This window comes from Dasypus novemcinctus, chromosome 3 (assembly GCF_030445035.2).
Source record: "Dasypus novemcinctus isolate mDasNov1 chromosome 3, mDasNov1.1.hap2, whole genome shotgun sequence".
In the NCBI taxonomy this organism is placed as follows: Eukaryota; Metazoa; Chordata; class Mammalia; order Cingulata; family Dasypodidae; genus Dasypus; species Dasypus novemcinctus.
Genome location: NC_080675.1, coordinates 178,414,238 through 178,433,440, shown reverse-complemented (window position 1 = coordinate 178,433,440; position 19,203 = coordinate 178,414,238). Strand labels below are relative to the sequence as shown.

Here is a 19,203-nt window from a genome sequence, read left to right as displayed (position 1 = left end):
GAAATGCCCCAGGTCCAAGATTTGGGAGCCCGCAGCCCTGTTGTATCCCTGACAATAATCCCTCTATTGCCTGCATATCATGGAGTCAAATAGGAATGCAGCAGGAAGCACACAATGCTACCAAGTACTTTTACCTGGTGAAAGTAGATTTGATTAAACCTTATGATCTACTGAGGACTTCAAAGGAAACACAGGGTGAACTAAACCATGGGATTACAAAAGCCAAATTGAGAATATGAAGAATTCTACAGGAAAAAAATGACCCAGTTTCCTTGTTTTATTTAGCAAGGAAACACTAAGAGAATTAAGACAACAAGAGAATCATAATCTATACAAACCAACTGCAAAAGAGCATTTACAGAATAACTGGGAAAATTTGAACAGTGACTGGATATTATACGATATTTAAGAATAACTGTTAGGTGAACTGACATTGTGCTTATATATTTAAAGTCTTTATATATTATAAATGAATATCAAAATATTTACTATGGAAATAAGATCAAGTCTAGAAATTGCGTTCAAACACTGTGAAGAGTAGGGCAGAAGCAGGGGTGGAGAGACATGGAGGAAGATTAGGAAGCACAACTAGCAAAAATGTTAATAAATGTTAAGTTGGGTGACAGACAGATGGGAGTTGACTATACTACTGTCGACTTTTGGTAAACAATATTAGAAAATTTCACTATACTCTTGTTGACTTTTGGTCGACAATATTAGAAAATTCCAAAGTAAGCCATTTTTGTAGTAAAGGCACTGCTTCACAGGAGGTCCAGTAGGCTCCCAGTGATAGTAATATTCATGTCCTTAAGTTGATTGGGGAACCAGAGAGTCAGTCATGAGTTTGTTTATTTACAATACCTCATATTTCTCATATAAATGATATGCACTATTTTGTACTTATCAAATAGTGCACAATAAAATTGCTTTAAATTGAAAATTTCTTAGATTAAGGCTAATATAATAAATAATAATGTTTGAAAGCAAAAATAGTAATATCATTAAAATTCCAAAATTCTCAGACGGTCTACCAGGTACATTTAGTTATTTGGCAATAAGTTAATAGTAAAATTCACTAAAATTCAATAGTATGCATTCTCAGAAAAATTCAATACTTTTATTTTTATAACTTGATAATTTAACTCATTTGTTAAAAACATTGGTATATTAATGGCTCAATATATGACAAAAAAATTATATTTGAGAATGAATGGTGAACATTTAGTAATTCAAAAATAAACTCCTGGGACAGATGTGGAAAAGTGATTGAGCTTCCACCTACCACATGGGAGGCCCTGGGTTTGGTTCCCGGTGCCTCCTAAAGACGACTAGCAAGACAGCAAGCTAACATGATGGGCTGGCGCAGCAAGATGACACAACAAGAAGTCACAACAAGAAACACAAGGAGGAAAACATACTGAGAGACACAATAAGCGGGAATGGAGATGGCTCAAGTGATTAGGTACCTCCCTCCCATATGGGAGGTCCTGGGTTCGTTTCCCAGTGCTTCCTAAAAAGAAGATGAGTACACAACAGACACAGTGAGCATAAGCAATGAGGGCAGGAGAAATAAATAAATTTTTAAAAAATAAAAAATTTTAAAAACTAACTCCTGACTCATAATTAACTTTATTAGATTTTTGATATTTTATTCCACTATCATTTTACCAAGTCAGTATTCATAAGACAGTTTAGGTAGTAGAGATAAATGTCAATTAGTATTATTTTAAATGTATTAATTTACTAAAATAGTGTGAGAAAATAATATTTTTTTTAAATATTGTGAAAATCTACTGAAAGATTTCAGAGAAATCGTTTGACTAATCTGTAATTCTTTTTTTTTTTAAATATTTATTTATTCGTTTCTCTCCCCTCCCCCCCCCACCCCCACCCCACTTGTCTGTTCTCTGTGTCTTTTTGCTGCATCGTCTTCTTTGTCTGCTTCTGTTGTCAGCGGCACGGGAATCTGTGTTTCTTTTTGCTGCGTCATCTTGTTGTGTCAGCTCTCCATGTGTGCGGTGCCATTCCTGGGCAGGCTGCACTTTCTTTCGCACTGGGCGGCTCTCCTTACGGGGCACACTCCCTGTGCGTGGGGCTCCCCTACGCGGGGGACACCCCTGAGTGGCAGGGCACTCCTTGCGGCGCATCAGCACTGCACGTGGGCCAGCTGCACACGGGTCAAGGAGGCCCGGGGTTTGAACCGTGGACCTCCCATGTGGTAGACGGATGCCCTAACCACTGGGTGAAGTCCGCCGCCGACTAATCTGCAATTCTGGGATACTATTTAAAAGAAATGATTTCTCCTAGACAAAATTGTTACATTAAATTTGGGTTAATTTTTGAACATTACCTTATTACCAACCAAAACAAAAAGGAAGCACTTGATGCCAACAGGTGTGACAACAAAAAAGCAAATGTCAATGTCACATACACAGCCAGAAACTCACAGGTACTGAGGAAACACCACCACAAAATCTACTGTGCTTGGTGCAAACAGCACTTGAAATGCCTGATAGTTTAGTTTTGTTAAGGAGCCTTACCTGTACTTGTTATGAAAGACAATGAGGATGAAATTACTCTGCTTCCTTTCCAAATTTCAGTTGATCAATTGTAAATTTAGGTGTGTACTTACCAAATTTCAAAGCAAATACAATCAATTAAGAGGCAGAGAAAATGAGCTCGATGTTAGTAAAGAAATGGCCTACAAGTCACACCCCTACTATCAGTCTAAACATTTGCAAATCATCAGCAAGAGCATGATCCTAGTCACTGACCTCTGTGCAGTCACTCAGAAGGGGCACTGTGGTGTCAGTGGGGTTAATATTGATTGTCTTTAGTTCGATGAGGTTGTTTAGGGAATTTCCACCTATAGGGGGAAAAAAGCAATGGAATCAAAGAAGTTTTTGTTATATAATAAAAGATACTCCTTTTTTAGTAAACTAACTTGATTACCTGACACTACAACCAGAGAAGGCATGTAGCTACTGTCAGCAGGATCTACTATCATTTTCAATCTATGAACAAGGACATCTGGGAAAATCTCCAAACGAATCCAATGCTTTAAAAAAAAAAATTCTCAGTTAATAAAATTCAGCTATAATTTAGCTACTATAATACTATCACTAAAGCTTGATTTTACATGAGATTTTAAATATTTTGACATGCAAGGGTAAATTTTGCCTTTTACATAGAAGAAACAAGAGTATTTTAATTAATTACTTGCTTCTTAGAAGAAAGTCTCACTCTAAGCCCAGAAGAGAAGTACTGATGGACTCCCAATCTAATGTGGTCTTTTTAACCCACAAGGAGTGGGTAACAGAAAACACTAGTGTCAAGATGGAAAAAAAGTCAAGACTGAGCTCTATGTCCAGATGAGGTATAACAAACGTAAGTGCAATTACTGTAGCATTTTAAAGTTCAACACGTTTGTTTGACTGTATCCCAAAAAATCTAGCCAGAGGTTGAACAAAAATTCAGTACATTTTATGTGGGAAAAGGGGAAAACCCTCTATAAATTGGTCAGTTAGGTAAAATCTGTTACCTACAATGTTCTCTGAAAATAAAAATTGAATGGTGTATTACCCACATAACTTTAAAATAATTTACTCCTTAAAATACAAAATGAGTACTGACAGGTAGCCCGAGTATTTTAAACATTTTCCAAGTTTATGTTGAAACTCTGAAGGGCAACCTATCTAAAACAAAACATTTTCTGATGAGATGCTACTGCAAACTACCTTTCCCTGTGACCCAGAAGACTGCCAGCAGGGCTCGCTGCCATCAATCAGGCGCGCAGCCTGGTTCACCGAGGACGATACATTCAGGCTCTTTACCATGCGCGACCAGCTGTCAAGCAGCGTTCCTGGCTGACTGCTGTGACAACGCTTCAGTTGCTTTCCAGAACGGCCACAAAACACTGCAGACTGCCCTGTTTTGCATTAGTCAGAAAGAGGGTTAATAAGTATTGAAGAGGGGCAGAATCTTGATGATCACAAAATAAAGAATATTACAGAGTGATAGCTTTTTACTTACAGACCAACAGAAAGTTTTCAAATTAAAATGAGCTAATAAATACCTAACGATGGGTTCAAAACACATAATCAAAATGCTTGTTTATGAGGTCAAGTTCACATAATCACGTGATTGTATTCCACTTAAATCTCTCAAGTAAAAAGACGCAGAGTAAAATATTTCAGGCAGAAAGATACATATAAAATGGGGAAAAGTTTAGCAACAGTGCTTGAAGAAGACATTATTAAAAATGCTTTTATAAACACAAAGCAAAAACCAATTTGGAAATTCAACTAACCATCCCACTGAGGACAGCTTAGAAGAGCTGGGCAAAACTATTATAAATGAATAAATCTTGAAAGCATCAGAGTAAACAAGATAGTCAACAATCATGGGACGAGAGTCTGAGAAAGGTTTAGAGACCAAAGAGGTGGCCCATGAATCTGTGGCTCCTTTTCCCTAGTGGCACTGGCAATTTCAAGAGGAGCCTCTGGGAGGATAAGTGGCACTTCTGACAGCTTGGTGGGTAAAGGGGACAGGACTGGGGCCTAGGGCCTAACAAAGAGGTCAGGACCTCAAACGAGCAGAATCAAATGACACAACAGAGAACAGGCTCTGTGAGATTAGGAATGGCAGAGCAGGGCTTCTGGGGGTGTGAAGGAAAGGCACTGATCCCAGGGCCCCTCAGGAAGCCTAACAGACCTCAGTTCGACTTGGAATGCCAACAAGAAGCACCCCAGGAATGAGGGTGACTCAGGCAGGATTTGTACAGATGGCAGTTCAGCATGAAAGCATCTCAATCAATGAACATACAGTAAGGTGGACCTGGGTAGTTACTTACCCTTGTTAGTTACTTGCCTTGGAGAGCAACCCTCCCTCCCCCAATCTCTGGAGAAAGATAACATCTTAGGCCTCAAATTAATTAAAGAAATAATTTTTAAATACAATGTCCAGTACATAACGGCACAGGAAAATATAAGAAAACATCATCAAAATCTACTAGAAATGACAGGCATTAGAAATAGACCCACAAAGTTTCCAGATGTTGGAGTTATAAGGCACGGGCTTTAAAATAGCTGTGCTTATTATGTGTAAATAAGACAATAGCAAATAAGTGGAAACCTAAAACAAAAAAAAAAATAAAGAAAGATAAACTAAAATTAACGACTAGGATTACCACAGACTAGACTCAGGTGAAGAGATAATTAGTAAAAAACACCTAGAATGAAGTATTGAAGGAGCAAAAGTTTAGAAAACACAAGAAAATAAAGTTATCATTAGTCACTTGTCATTAGGGAAATTCAAATTAAAACCACAATAAGATGACATTTCACACTCATGAGGATGACTATAATCAAAAACACAGACAATAGCAAATGTTAGCAAGGACAGAGAAACTGTAACACTCATGCATTGCTGATGGAAATATAAAATCATGCAGCCACTTTGAAAACGCTTGGCAGTTCTTTAAAAACTTTAAGCAGTTGTGACTCAATCAGTTGGGCTCCCATCTACCATATGGGAGGCCCTGGGTTTGCGTCCTGGGGCCTCCTTGTGAAGGCAGGCTCGCCCGCACACCACAGAGTGCTACCCATCCTGCAAGCATCATGGAGCACCACTGGTATGCAAGCGCCGCAGAGAGTCAACCCAGCAAGGTGACAATAAAAAGGGAGACAAGTTAAAACACAGAAGAGCACACAGCAAATGGACACAGAGAGCAGACAACAAGCAAGCAGCGGGGGTGGGGGGAGGATAAAATAAAATACATAAAAATCTACTACATAGTTACCATATGATCCAGCAATTCTACTCCAAGGTTACACTCAAAAAAGTGAAAACATATGCCCACACAGAAATTTGTACATGAATGTTCAGTGGCATTATTTACAATAGCCAAAAGTGAAAACAACAGAGTCCAACAAACAACAAATGTTAGATAAACAAAATGTGGTATACAGATATAATGAAATATTATCTAGCCATAAAAACAATGAAGTTATACATATTATAACATGGATGAACCCTGAAAACATTATGCTAAATGAAAAAGCCAGACACAAAAGGCCACATATTGTTTGATTCCTCTCACACGAAATATCCAGAATAGGCAAATCCATAGAGACAGAAAGGAATTAGCTGTTGCCTGAGACTAGGGGAGGGGAGAACTATGGTGGTAGGTGAGAATGGGGAATGACTACTAATGGTCTACAGTTTCTTTAGGGGATGATGTAAATGTTCTAAAAGGACAGGCTCTGTCAGATTAGGAATGGCATAACATGGTGGTGGTTGCACAACTTTGTGAATATACTAAAAACCACTCAACTGTACATTCTAAATGGGTAAGTTTTATGGTTTGTGAATTATATCTCAATAAAGTAGTTTTAAAAATGTATAAGACAGCTATGAAAAATTTTAAAATATTAAGATAAATTGAAGCTCTAAACAAACAACCAAAAAGAATGGTTATGTACCATGTTTATGGACAAGAATGTTCAACACTATAAAGATGTCAAGTCTTCCCAAATTGTTTTATAGACTTGATGCAATTCCAGCCAGACTTCTCACAAGTACTTTAAGGAGCTTGACAAGCTGATACCAAAATATATGTGGAAATGCAAAGGACCAACTAAGCCAACCAGTAAGATGAAGATTAGCCCTCCTGGAAATCAAGACTTACTATAAAGTTACAGTAATTAAAGCCTTGTGCTATTGACAGAAAGATACACTCAGTAATAGAATAAAACAGAGAACTACAACAACATGAAGTAAGGAGAACTCTCATTTATGATTGGGAGGAATGCAGACAGATACAATCACTTTGGCAAACAATATGATAGAATCTGCTAATGCTGAAGATTTATATACCTTACATACAAATGGAGACGTGTATTATCAGAAACAGATCAAACTAAAACAACTCAAATGTCCATCAATGGATAAATAAGTTGTGCATTTCTATATAATTTTACCTATCTGTATTTATATAATTTGTAATATACTATCATCAGTAAAAGTGAACAAATCCTAGCTATAAACAACAACATGGAGGACACTCACTGATACAACTTTAAGCAAATTAGGGTGGAAACAGAGAGCAGATACTTCATGCATTCACATATAAAATTTTCCAAACCAAGCCAAATGAAACAACCACGTTTAGGGAGGAGGCACATAGGCGTAGGTGGTAAAAGAATCAAGGGAGAATGGGGGTCAGTACCCAGGAAGGGGTACTCACAGGGCTGCTGGGTGCTGGCAATGTTCTCTATCTTGCCCTGAGCGTTGGTGTTCTAACAAGTTTCCACCTTAGGATAAACCACTGAGTAGTACATTTTTATTTCACGTATTTTTCTAAATAGATTATATTTCACAATTTTAAAAGATGTTACCTCTCTATGACTGCTACCTCTGTTTCACTAAACCAATTCAAAACAAAAATATAACTATGGGAAAAATAAAAGTAACAATTTGTCCTGTGAATAAGATACAATTTATTCTTATTTGTCTATTCTATTTTAGGATGGCATGTCTAATTTTTAAAAATTTAATGCTTATCTTTTTAAAAAACATAACATATAAAAAACATATATTCATGTGGTTCATCAAAACAATATAAAACAATATTAAGAGCACAAGTAAAAAGCCTTACTCTCCATCAGTCCAATTCCACATCACTATGCAACTGAACACTTATTAGTTTCTTGAGATCCTTCTTACATTTCTTTATGGAAATACAAGCAAATAGTTTTGTATTCCCCACTTTCCCTTCCCTCACTCTTATAAACATAGCAAATCATCAGTAAGTAGAACACTGTCTTTTCTGCTTTACTGAGCTCACCATAAAATACGAACCTTAAAAGAACAAAATAGCATACATTTGCATCCACAACAATTACACCATTAATAGTGCCCAATGGAAGAGAGAACATAACCATTCTACCATACCTGGTTCATTTATTCTGCCAAATGTATGCCTGGTGTTATGTTTTCTGGTCTTGAAGCAGGTTTCACAAAAATCAAAGTCATCACAGTTTCTGCATTTGAATCTGGATCCATTGATGGGAAACATTTGACAGCCATCACACCTGTTTTTAAAATATTCATTGAATTGATGAGAAAAAAACAAAGTCATTTATTAAACTTTATTCAAAAGACAACCATTTCTCCCAAAACAGATCTAATGATCCTAAAGTCAAAACTTACGTAACTCCAGGATGAATACTAGGCACCAACTCCATTTCTGATAACAACCCAGTCCAGTGAGACTGCTGAGGAAAGTCGACAATGACATCCTTTCCATTGGCACTAAAAGCTAGGGCAGAACAGCAGTAAAAAGCCAGTATTAAAATTAAAACTGTACCTAGTCATGTGATATTTATTATATCATAGTTATGTTTTACAAAGAGTACTTATCTTTTAGAAATATGTACTAAGATACTTTATGGTTGAAATAACATGATGTCAGAGATTAGCTTTAAAATACACAAGGGAGAGGATTAGATATGAAACCATTTTGGCCACGAGTTGACAATTTTTGTTGATGGGTACACAGAGGTACATTATACTATCCTCTCTACTTATTTACACATTTAAGTTTTCCACAATAAGAAGTAGAGCTTTCTTTTTTTGTTTCTTGCTTTATTAAACCAAGTCAAAACTTCCATTTAGTACCTTAAGATATATTACAAAAGAAAAATGCCATTAAAATAATGCTAAGACTTCTTTAATCCTTTGATAAGAGCAATATGCCACTCAAAACATTAACTTCTAAACCAAAATTCTGCTTTTAAAATGTTTCGATTTGTAAGGCTTTCAAGAATCCCTTAAATGAATAAAAATGAAGTGAAATATTAAATAATCCATTTGTTCTTATGTAACCTAAAAAACACTAACACTCCACCCACTGGGGAAGTACCGCTGTTGTGCTCTTTTCTAATCTCAGCTACTAAAGGAAATAGAGCTTACACAGGGTTAAAACACACAAACACACACACACAATCTCTCAATGGCATCAAAAAATTATAAAGAAAAAACAAAACCATATTCATACTTAAATTATTTCTCATGCAATTTTTTATTTTTTTTTTGAGTTACCAGGGTCCAGGGATTAAACCCTGGAACTCATATATGGGAAGCTGGCACTCAACCATTAAGCCACATTGGCTTCCCTTAGGTTGGTTTTATCTTTGTGTTGTTTGTTGTTTTCGTTCTTTAAGGAAGCACTGAAAACCAAACCTGGGACCTCCCATGTGGGAGGCAGGTGCGCAACTGCTTGAGCCACATCTGCTCCCCTCATGCAATTTTGAAGTAGACATTATATACCTTTAAAGTGTGCCATAGTATATACTCATAGTGGAAACAATTAAAAACAACAGCTGGGGGGGGTACTGGGGTACTGGCCAGGGGGGGCTCTGTCGTGGTCCCTAGGGGAGAAGCAGCAGTCCCCCAGGTGCAACGGTAAGGACCAGGAAGGAATGAGGGTCCAACAGTGAGCCCCTGATACTAATGACTATGCTTGTGAGCCTATACACCTGAAATAAGAACAAGGCCTAGAGCAGCACTGTGCCTAAGAGTTCCCTCCTGACAGCCCCCATGTTACTCAAATGTGGCCAGTCTCGAAGCCAAACTCAGCATGTAAATGCAGTGCCTTCCCCCCAGCATGGGACATGACACCCAGGGATGAGCCTCCCTGGCACCAAGGGATCACTACCAAGTACCAGCTGATGATGTAACTAGAAAATGACCTTGAATTAAAGGTTCAACGCGGACCAGCAGAATATCCCTGTCTACATATAATAACATGAGTTAAAAATGCTGTTTGACCTAAAGTAAGGGGGAAATGGAAAAGACAAATGAGTTCATATGGCTATGAGTTTCTAAAAAAAAAAGAGTCTGGAGGTTGTCAGAAGGATTGCCCTTATGCACACCTGAGCAGAGTCTCAGATAAAGTAGATACAACCCCAGATATTGGTCCTTTTGAGGGCTAAAGAGACCCACGGGTTCTATGGTCATGACAGATGGGGTTCACTGCCATGCCAGTTGACCCTTCTTTGGTGCTGGTGTTTCTGTGTGATGGAGCTGGACTCAGATGGGATCTCTTTTCACAAGACTTTCATGCTACTTTACTGGAATTGTAGCTGGTGCTGGGGCTTAAGATATATCTAGGGGATTTGAATCTCTGGACTGACAATATGATAGCCAGGCCCTGAGCCTCAACAGACTTCAACTCCTACACTCTGATTTATTGGACTTACTCCGCTCAGCTAACATGGAGTTGAAGAATGTCAACCACCACACCATGGAGCCTAGAGTGCCTACAACTGAAAGCAGGAGGATTGCATCCAATATCCATGTGGAATCTAAACCCCCTCTTGACACAGATGTGGAATGGACTCAACCAAGCCAAGGTCCACAGGAAGAAGGAATACAGTAAGGATCAGAATGGACTTAATGATATTCTATTCATGAACTATTGTGGTTAATAATCGAGAAAATGTGGCATTGATGTGGAAAAAGTGGCCATGGTGGCTGCTGGGTATGGGGAATGGGAGGAAGAGAAGAGATGTGGAGGCATTCTCGGGACTTGGAGTTGTCCTGGGTGGTGCCCCAGGGACAACTGCCGGATATGGTATGTCCTCCCATGGCCCACTGGATGGAACGTGGGAAAGTGTGGGCTATGGTGTGGAACACGGGACATGGGGTGCAGCGATACCCGGAGATGTACTCACCAGATGCAATGGATGTGACATGATGATGGGGGAGAGTGTTACCGTGGGGGGAGTGGTGGGGTGGGGGTGGTGGGGGCGAATGGGGACCTCATATATATATTTTTTTAATGTAATATCTTTTAAAAAAATGAATAAATTGAGTAGAATTTGGAAAAAATAAAATAAAGTGTGCCATAGCTTATTTGTAATCTCAAAATATCACGTTAAATACAACCTAAGGAGAATTTTGCATTTCTAATTCCTAACTCCATTATCTGCACATTTCTACTTCTTAAATTCAGCCTCAAATACTTATATAGCAGGAAAAAAGTAGCCCCTTGGTCTTGGGATTGGTAGGAGCTGGCCTGGCCCTCAAAGTTATAGAACACCAGCATCGGACAAGGCTACTCTGTGATGGTAATAGATCAAGACAAAAATAAGACCTCTTCTTAATCATGTCTGATCCAGTTAAAATCTAATCTAAACCACAAATATGACCATAAATTCCATATCACAGATAATGGGAATGCCTGCTATTTCTTTACCAATTCTAATATTCAGCCTTGCTCTATTCTGCTTTCTACATACAATTTATTAAGAAATCGTTTTAGAATTACTCCCACTTCTGGAACCCTCTCCCAAACCATCGAACACAGGCCCAGTTAGACCTTTTTTATACCATCTTATGGAGATTTCCCCCAGGGTATGACTCTTCCACATTGCAATGAGTTAACCCAACTTTGTTCAATATCGGTGTGTTCCAAATGGGCTCTGGCTACAGGGCACTGACAAGCAAAAGAACACAATTTATATATCATAAATCTTCAAATTTATTTTTTCCTGGTGCCTGGATACAAAAAAATATTGAGTTTATATTAATGTAATGCTAGTATTTGGAATTTTGTTAAATAGGCAATATTACCTTTCACAACCCCCACACTTTGATGAGTAACAGATCCCCATTTGTATTTTGGTGTGGTTACTGAGGTTTTGACTCGTACTTTATCACCAATCTTGATGTGAGAAGGAGAACTTGGTGGTGGATAACCTAGAGATTTCAACAATAAATGCACTAAATTAGCATTTATTTCTGGGAACTTAGCCTCTAATCAAGAAAATGCAACAATGTGCTCACCTATAAGTTCAACGTGAATATACCTAACCCAGTAGGTACCTCCTTTCTGCTGCCAATCACATTGAACATTGAGATCATGTAATCCATCTCTGTCCAGTTTAATAACTTTGCCCACATCTCCTTCACACACTTCTTCATATGTTCGACAGCATCTAACCATCATTCCCACCTACAATTAAAATCAAATAAAGATGCAGCTCAGTGTACATAGATGAAATATACTATTATAAATAATATTATTCTATCCTTAAGAAAAGATTTCCTTCAGTACCCAAGATGGGCCTCTTAAAATCATTTTACCCTTTAATGGGACCAAGACTCTTTAGAAAAATGATGGTTCTATGTCTGGGGCAGGAAATACACAAATTGAACCTGGACAAACTTGTGCCATAAAGCAAAGGAGCTATGAAAGATTAAAGGGTTCACTCAAAAGGACAATTTAATCATTAAAAGTTGATTGCAATGGCTGAAACACATTGAATACTAAGAAGTCAATAAATTCATGATATTCAACAAGCCAAACAAAGCTTCGTGTTCACCTTTGTAAGCATCAGGACACCAACTCATTCAGAAAACTCATTAAAAAAAATTTTTTTTTAATAGCAAGCATTCTGCCTTTCCTGTACAAACTTTATTAGAAAGGTTAAGCAGATTTCATAAGAAAATTTTCTTTACCAAACAGAGATCCAGATAAATTTGGAAGTGAGAACAAAATTAGAAAGCCACCATCACATGACCCCTAGGTGATGACCACAAAAGTCTAGTGAAGCTATCGAATGAAAAAATAATGGAGAACTTCACAATGGAACAGGATGACAACCCTAACCCACCAATCAACGTTAAAGTTAGTACAACAGCAGGGAGAATGTGCTGCCATTTCAGGAGCATTCTGGCTCAAGGCTCCGCTTGAATCTAGGCACCCTCAGCTCTAATACCTGCCTCACAAAAAATACAGGCACAGAGCAAGATGTCAGACTCCAGCAGGAGGCCACAGCCCAATCTAGAAACTAAGACATGCTTGAGGATATAGTTTCAGCCACAAATAAGTGGCATGAAAAAGAGAGGAAGTGGGACTCTTTTAGGTTAAAACAGACTTCAGAGACACAAATATAAGGTGCATGATCTTACATATATCCAAATTTTTAAAACTAACTGTACTGGGGAAATTTGAGCAAGCACCGGGTATAAGATGATATTAATAAATTATTGTTAGGCAATGTTAGATAACAGTAGTGTATTAAAAATTAATCTTTTTATTTGTTAGGATACATACTGACATTTACAGATGGAATGAGATGACATCTGGGGTTTTTTCTAAACTATACTGTAAACTAGAAGAAAAAATTTCGAACAAGAAAGGATTTAAGGTGGTTATAGTACTTCATAAAACATAACCAGATTTTTTTTAAAAATTAGATAGCAGTGGGAACATTTAAGAAAAACAAGCAAAAATATACTTTAAAAGGATGTCAAAATAGGGGTAATGAAAAAATGCCCACAGTGAGCCATGGGCACTGTCAACAAGCCACACCTCTGATCTGAAGCTCTGGACCTCTGGCTCACATTTTTCTCTGTCCTGATTCTTTAATCTGTTTGTTCTCATTTCAATGAGAATCTGTTATATTTGATTACTGTCTGTCTTCCACCACTAGAACATAGGCTCCTTGAGGGCAGGGGCCTTTGTTCACAGATGTTTGGCACGTAGTAGATGCTCAAGTATTTGATGAATGAACAAATGCTTAAGGTTCCAGCGTAAGACAATTACTCACCTGAATATTTTCTCTCACATAGACAGCATAATCATCATTACTTAAGAAATCAGCTCGTTTTTTATAAGTCTGGCTCTCTGTTACAACAGCACCAGTAGACTAGAACAGATAAATAACATTTTTTTAAATTGGATAAAACTATTCAAAAAGAAAGAAGTTTGTGAAATTCACACTACTGAACAATGAAATATTTAAAATTATATTACATTTTCACTATAAAAAACTTCATTTAAAAAAGAGTAATAGCAGTAGCATGGTATACAGAAACAAATCTCAAAAATACAAGTCTATAAAATTTCCAAGCCATTTCCAAGATAATTTTATGAAACAATTTACTTCTTTCAGAAATCAATGTGTCATATCAAAGATGAGTTTTAAATAAAGTATCTTCTAATGGCTACTCAAAATCATTAATTGTTTAGACAAACTTTTTTAAGCAAAAAATAATAAGAAATACTCAGTAACCACTTCAATAATAAAACAAAGAACTATTATGTGCCCAGCAGGACCCAGTAGAGAGATGGTTGGTTCTTTCAAGGGACAGAGAAGCTAACATACAAAAGAGTGAAAGAATATAGGCAACAAGACACCGGGCAGGTTATTAGCTCTGAAGATACTGACCACAGGGTAAGAAGCCTCATCCGTATCCTCCACCAGCTCCTCATCCGAATACTCATCAGACACAGTGTCTGCATCCGAGAGGTCCGTGATCTGGACGTCAGAGTGGTCCAGAAGCCACCCAACCAGAGCCTCGATACCTGGGAGTGAACCCACACAAGCATCTGTCATGTGCAGGAAGGATAAGCACTGCCTGGAATGTTCTTACATGAGCATTTAATGCAAATCTAAAAATAAACAATTGGGCACATTAAATCCCCTTAAGGATTAATCCCCTTAAGGAAAAGGCAATACCAGGCATCCCAGATGCGTTCCCAGAAGCTCCAGTGAGCGACTTCAGTGCAAACTCTATGTTCCTCCTGGGAAATCCCATTTCCATGAGCTGAACCACAATGGGCAGGGCAGGCACAGGCGACGGCTTGTGCTTCTTCACCCTGACAGAGCGAAGGTGCTGCACTGGGACTGGCGTGGTGGCCTCACTGGAGCTGCAGTCCTCAAACACAGGGCTCGATGGGTGGGTGGACTCCACGGCCAAGCACTGACACACAGCCAAAGCAGCAGCCTGGGAAAATGAGAGGGGCTTTCCTGGGGGCTCTATACAGTGCCATTGGTTAATCTGAGCAGTCTAAGAAAATGAAAACTAGGAATTTCCTCTGTGAACTATAGCATAGAAGTACAGACAATTCAAACCCACACATATTTTTAAATTAATGAGAAAACATGTGAGAAGAGGAAAACACAAGTTACACAGTTCAATGCAAAGAATATCTGACAGCCCAAGAGCCTGCCTAACTGACTCAGCAAGCAGAACCTGGCAAACAGGCCCATCATCAAGACCCTTTACGCCCTGAGCAGAAAGAGCGCAGGAGGAGCGAGGCTCTGGTTCTGGTCCGCTGGGAGAGGGGTATGCCCCAGGCCCAGGTCACCTGTGCTCTTCCCTCCACCAACGGGCTAGAAAACATCCAAGGCTTTTACAAATTCAAAGGCAAAATAACCCATTTGTGGGTTTTACATGGTATTTTTTAAAATAAGGGGGAAAAAGGCATATGTGTTGAGAAGCAAACTGCTATGAGTCCATCAACACACCTGTCCCAGTCTGCAGTGAGAACCTGGAACACCAGCAAACACACCCCCTCTCCCGATGCACTTGCAACTCTCTGCTCCTCCACCCCAGCTCCTCTCAGAGCAACTAAACTTGCTCTTTTTAAAAAAATGCCTGTGTGAGGAAGGAGTAAAGGAAAACAAGAAGGATACCTTAGAGACTTCCAGTGTCCAGCAAGGGCCAAAAACCAGGGTTTTGCTGTTAAATCTAGTAACCTGGAGGGACAGGTGTTATTCTAACATCTTACAGCTCAAATCCAGAGTGAGCTAGGAGCCTAATTCTCATAATGGGAAGTTGGGTTATTTTTGATTAATTATGAACGCTAGATAAAATATAAAGATTCCAGAAAGAAAAAACAAACCACAGAGGAAAAAGCCACACAATGTATACATAGACTACTCTTAAATCCTTCACTGATTAAAAAACTGTGCATATGTGAAACTGAAGAAACAGCAAAAAAGGAGATGCTGGAGGGTAAGGGAGTTAAAGAGAGCTACATCTACCCAGTGCTGGGGAAACAATGTCTGGAATTCAAATCCCACCAAGTTAGAGGGAATAGGTAGAGATGCCAAGGTTTCCATTGAAACCCCTGAAAGTAGAATTAGGTACCAGAACTTGGGGTTAATGGTGAACAAAAATAAACTCATCATTAAAAACAAAAAAACAACAAAAAAAAAACCCTCAAACTGGGGGTGGGGAGAGGAGTAAATAAATAAATGTTTTTAAAAAAAGAATTTCTTGAATGGCTTAATAGCTGATTAGACCCAACAAAGCAAAGGATTCTAACCTTAAAAATGATTCAATACGAATCAATCAGACTGACTAATATGGAAAAGACATTTAAAAAATAATAAATAAAGCCTCAGTAACTATCTGCACAGATGTCAATGTAGTCCCAGAAAAGGACAAAAAGAGAGCAGGGGAAAAAATGGGCAAAAAGTTTCCAAGTTTAGGAGGAGGACGGGTGGAATGAATCAATCCACAGCTGCAAGTAACTTAAGGGAACCTCAAGCAGATGGGATGGTAGAAACATGAACAACACATTGGCACATCTTAGTCAAACTGCAGAAAACCAAAGAAAAATAGAAAACATTTAAAAGTATCCAAGGTGAAAAAGCCACTACAAAGAGGGGAGAGTGTAGACCACAATGTAGACCACTGTCCATGTGGGGCAGCAGTGCTCCAAAATGTATTCACCAGGTGCAGTGAATGTGCCACCATGTTGATGTGGGAGGAGTGGTATGAGGGGGGTGGGGGCTATATAGGGACCGCATATTTTTTTTAATGTAACATTTAAAAGAAAATAAAGAAGAAGAAAACAAGCCACTACAAAGAGAAGAATAATGGCAAGTTTTCATCATAATCAATGGAGGACAAATAATGGACAATCCCTCTTTCATAAAACATCCTTTCCCACTTCCCTTAAGACAGCTCTGGCTCCCTCTGTACCTTCACACAGGTGCACTCAGCCCCACACCCTCCGAAAGCCCTCGTGTGCTCAGGGAGGACATCTGTGTCACTCTCAGGTACCTGGAAACACTTCTACCTGCCACCACTTTGAGCTCAACTCTCATCTCAGAGGTTCTCAGACCAAACACACTCTCGGAGAAGGTAGTGCCACCCAGTTCTCTCCCTCCCTCGTACCCAAGTGTACTGCTCTGGTCTCTCTCGCTCGTTCTAACACAGAAGGCTGGCCCTCCCATCTGCTGTCACACCCCAGGCAGGCCTCCCAGGAGCTGCTGGCTCTCTCCAGATCCCTGCTCTCCTCAGGGTCTTGGTCTATGACAGTTTCTATCAGGGCACTTCCTTCCTAACAAACTAAGTGCTGAAGGGTTGTTTTCTATTTTTAGTTTACTATTTGATCCAGAATTTTTAATGTATTACATATCAAGAAGGATTTTTAAAAATATCTAGTCCTCCATGTTACAATCTCTGAAAGTCTCCATCAAATGCCATATCTTCCAGGAAAGCATCCCCAGCAATCTGAACTATGCTGCGCATCACTGCTCGCCCACCTCTGCTGGGGAGGGCTCCCCTGAGGTGACAGAAGGTCCTCAAGAACAAGGGCAGCTTCCCAGGAGAGTTCTAAAAAGGATGTTAGAATGTCCAAGTGACTATGCCTTTGACTATGGACAAGCCTAACTAGCCACAGAATTATTTTGGTTTATTATTTGGTATATTATTGTTGGTATAATTTGGTATATTATTTAAAATTAAGATTATGACCTTAAGAAAATATACATCTATAAAAAACAGTCTCATTTCAGTATACTGGATTAAAAAGTCACAGTGACAGAAAGAAATATATGATCTCACACAAAATAACAGAATATGCAAATTCAGTCACAAATTAGAATACAGATTGCAAAGGTAGGGGTAAGGGGAAATGGGGAGTTAATGCTTAATTGGTACAGAGTTTCTGCTTTGGGGTGAAGGAAAAGTTTTGGTGATGGATGGTGGCGATGGAAGCATCATACTGTGAATGGATTAACACCACAGAACTATATACACTTGAAAGTGGCTAAAATGGGAAATCTTATATTGTATGTATGTTACCACAGTAAAAGCAAAACCATTTCTGATAAACTGTCAAGGCTGCACAGCTGTACCTCAAGTTCTTGTTTATCAAACATGGCCTTTACTGGTGATGGCTGGGTGGCTGAGGCGAGCAGCTGCTGCAGGAGGATCATTGGGGGCTGAGGCCCTTCAGGAGACATATCTCCAAGGTCAGGGGATGCGACAGCACCATCGTCTACATTTTAAAACAAAATACATATAACACTGTATTATCAATCTCAAACATCTTTTTACTATTAAAAATAATGCACTGAACATAAACAGTACATGACTTCTACTCCATCAAGGGCTACAACTGAAATCTACAAGACTCAGACAGCAAATAAAAACTAGGCTCTGAAGGAATTTTCCATGTCCTGCTTCTTGGTTTCTGTTCTTCATTAGATTCCTCTCTTTCTTAGAAGCAAGAAAAGATACTTTCAGATTTCTGCCCTTTGTCTAGTTCTTACACTTTCTCTTTCCCGGTATTCACTTATTACTTCAGTGACCCTTTCTGTGGACACAATAATCCAGATTCATCTCTGCCAATAACTACTCTGTGCTGTGAGCATAGGAAAGCCATATAAACTCTGGGGCTTCAATTTTCTAGTCCCTATCATCGCTAATTTTGAATGAACCCATAGTTTCCATCAATTTAATTCCTCAAACTCAGCATGTTTAAAATTAAATCCACAATACCCTTTCTTCTTAAGATTAAGAAAGAAACAAAACAAAACAAAACACTCTCCACTGGACTTTGTTGTCAAATGCACTACCCACAATTCTCCCAATAACACAGTTTGACCTTGTCTTATCACCAGTTTCCCACAGAGTCACCATCCTCAAGACTATGTTGTCACAGGTTTTGGGGTAGCCTCGTTTACATTTTCAATGCCTTCCCTGGAAGACACCTCATCACTTGACCCAAGAGTATTTCTTCCCATCTCCATTTATCTGCCTATTTCAAACATTCCCATACTTCAGCAGTGGCTTTCTCTCCCTGAAAATCAATCCTTATCGTGTTCATCCCCTCAGCTTTCCAGGTCAGCTTTCCCTGGTGTTCCAGGCAGTCTATAACCTGACTTCTCCTGACCTCTCCAGTTTAATACCTCACCACCAACCCATAAACCCCAAGTTCCAAGCAAAGTGGAGTGCCTTGATAATACCCCAAACTGCCTACTTCTGACCTCCCACTGTCTCCTCCTCCAAGAAAGAGAATGCAACACACCTTCAAAGGTACCCTTCCAATCTCTCAGGTATGAGCTGTGCTCACGTATCCACAGTGCACTAGCTCCACCCTGCACAGAG

At 38.9% G+C, this 19,203-nt stretch overlaps 1 protein-coding gene across 3 annotated transcripts in view; it reads right to left on the bottom strand.

Moving 5' to 3' along the window:
• The window catches only part of HERC2 (HECT and RLD domain containing E3 ubiquitin protein ligase 2), a 290,972-nt gene that overhangs the window by 73,436 nt on the left and 198,333 nt on the right, over positions 1–19,203 (bottom strand). For all 3 annotated transcript variants that reach the window (XM_058294806.1, XM_058294807.2, XM_058294808.1), the window contains exons 45-55: positions 17,949–18,091; positions 14,532–14,799; positions 14,241–14,377; positions 13,620–13,718; positions 11,851–12,019; positions 11,638–11,763; positions 8,212–8,320; positions 7,954–8,093; positions 3,738–3,928; positions 2,953–3,058; positions 2,775–2,866 (exon numbers count right to left, since the gene is read on the bottom strand). In XM_058294806.1, the coding sequence (XP_058150789.1) occupies positions 2,775–2,866; positions 2,953–3,058; positions 3,738–3,928; positions 7,954–8,093; positions 8,212–8,320; positions 11,638–11,763; positions 11,851–12,019; positions 13,620–13,718; positions 14,241–14,377; positions 14,532–14,799; positions 17,949–18,091 (1,580 nt within the window). The remainder of the gene's footprint in view (positions 1–2,774; positions 2,867–2,952; positions 3,059–3,737; positions 3,929–7,953; positions 8,094–8,211; positions 8,321–11,637; positions 11,764–11,850; positions 12,020–13,619; positions 13,719–14,240; positions 14,378–14,531; positions 14,800–17,948; positions 18,092–19,203) is intronic.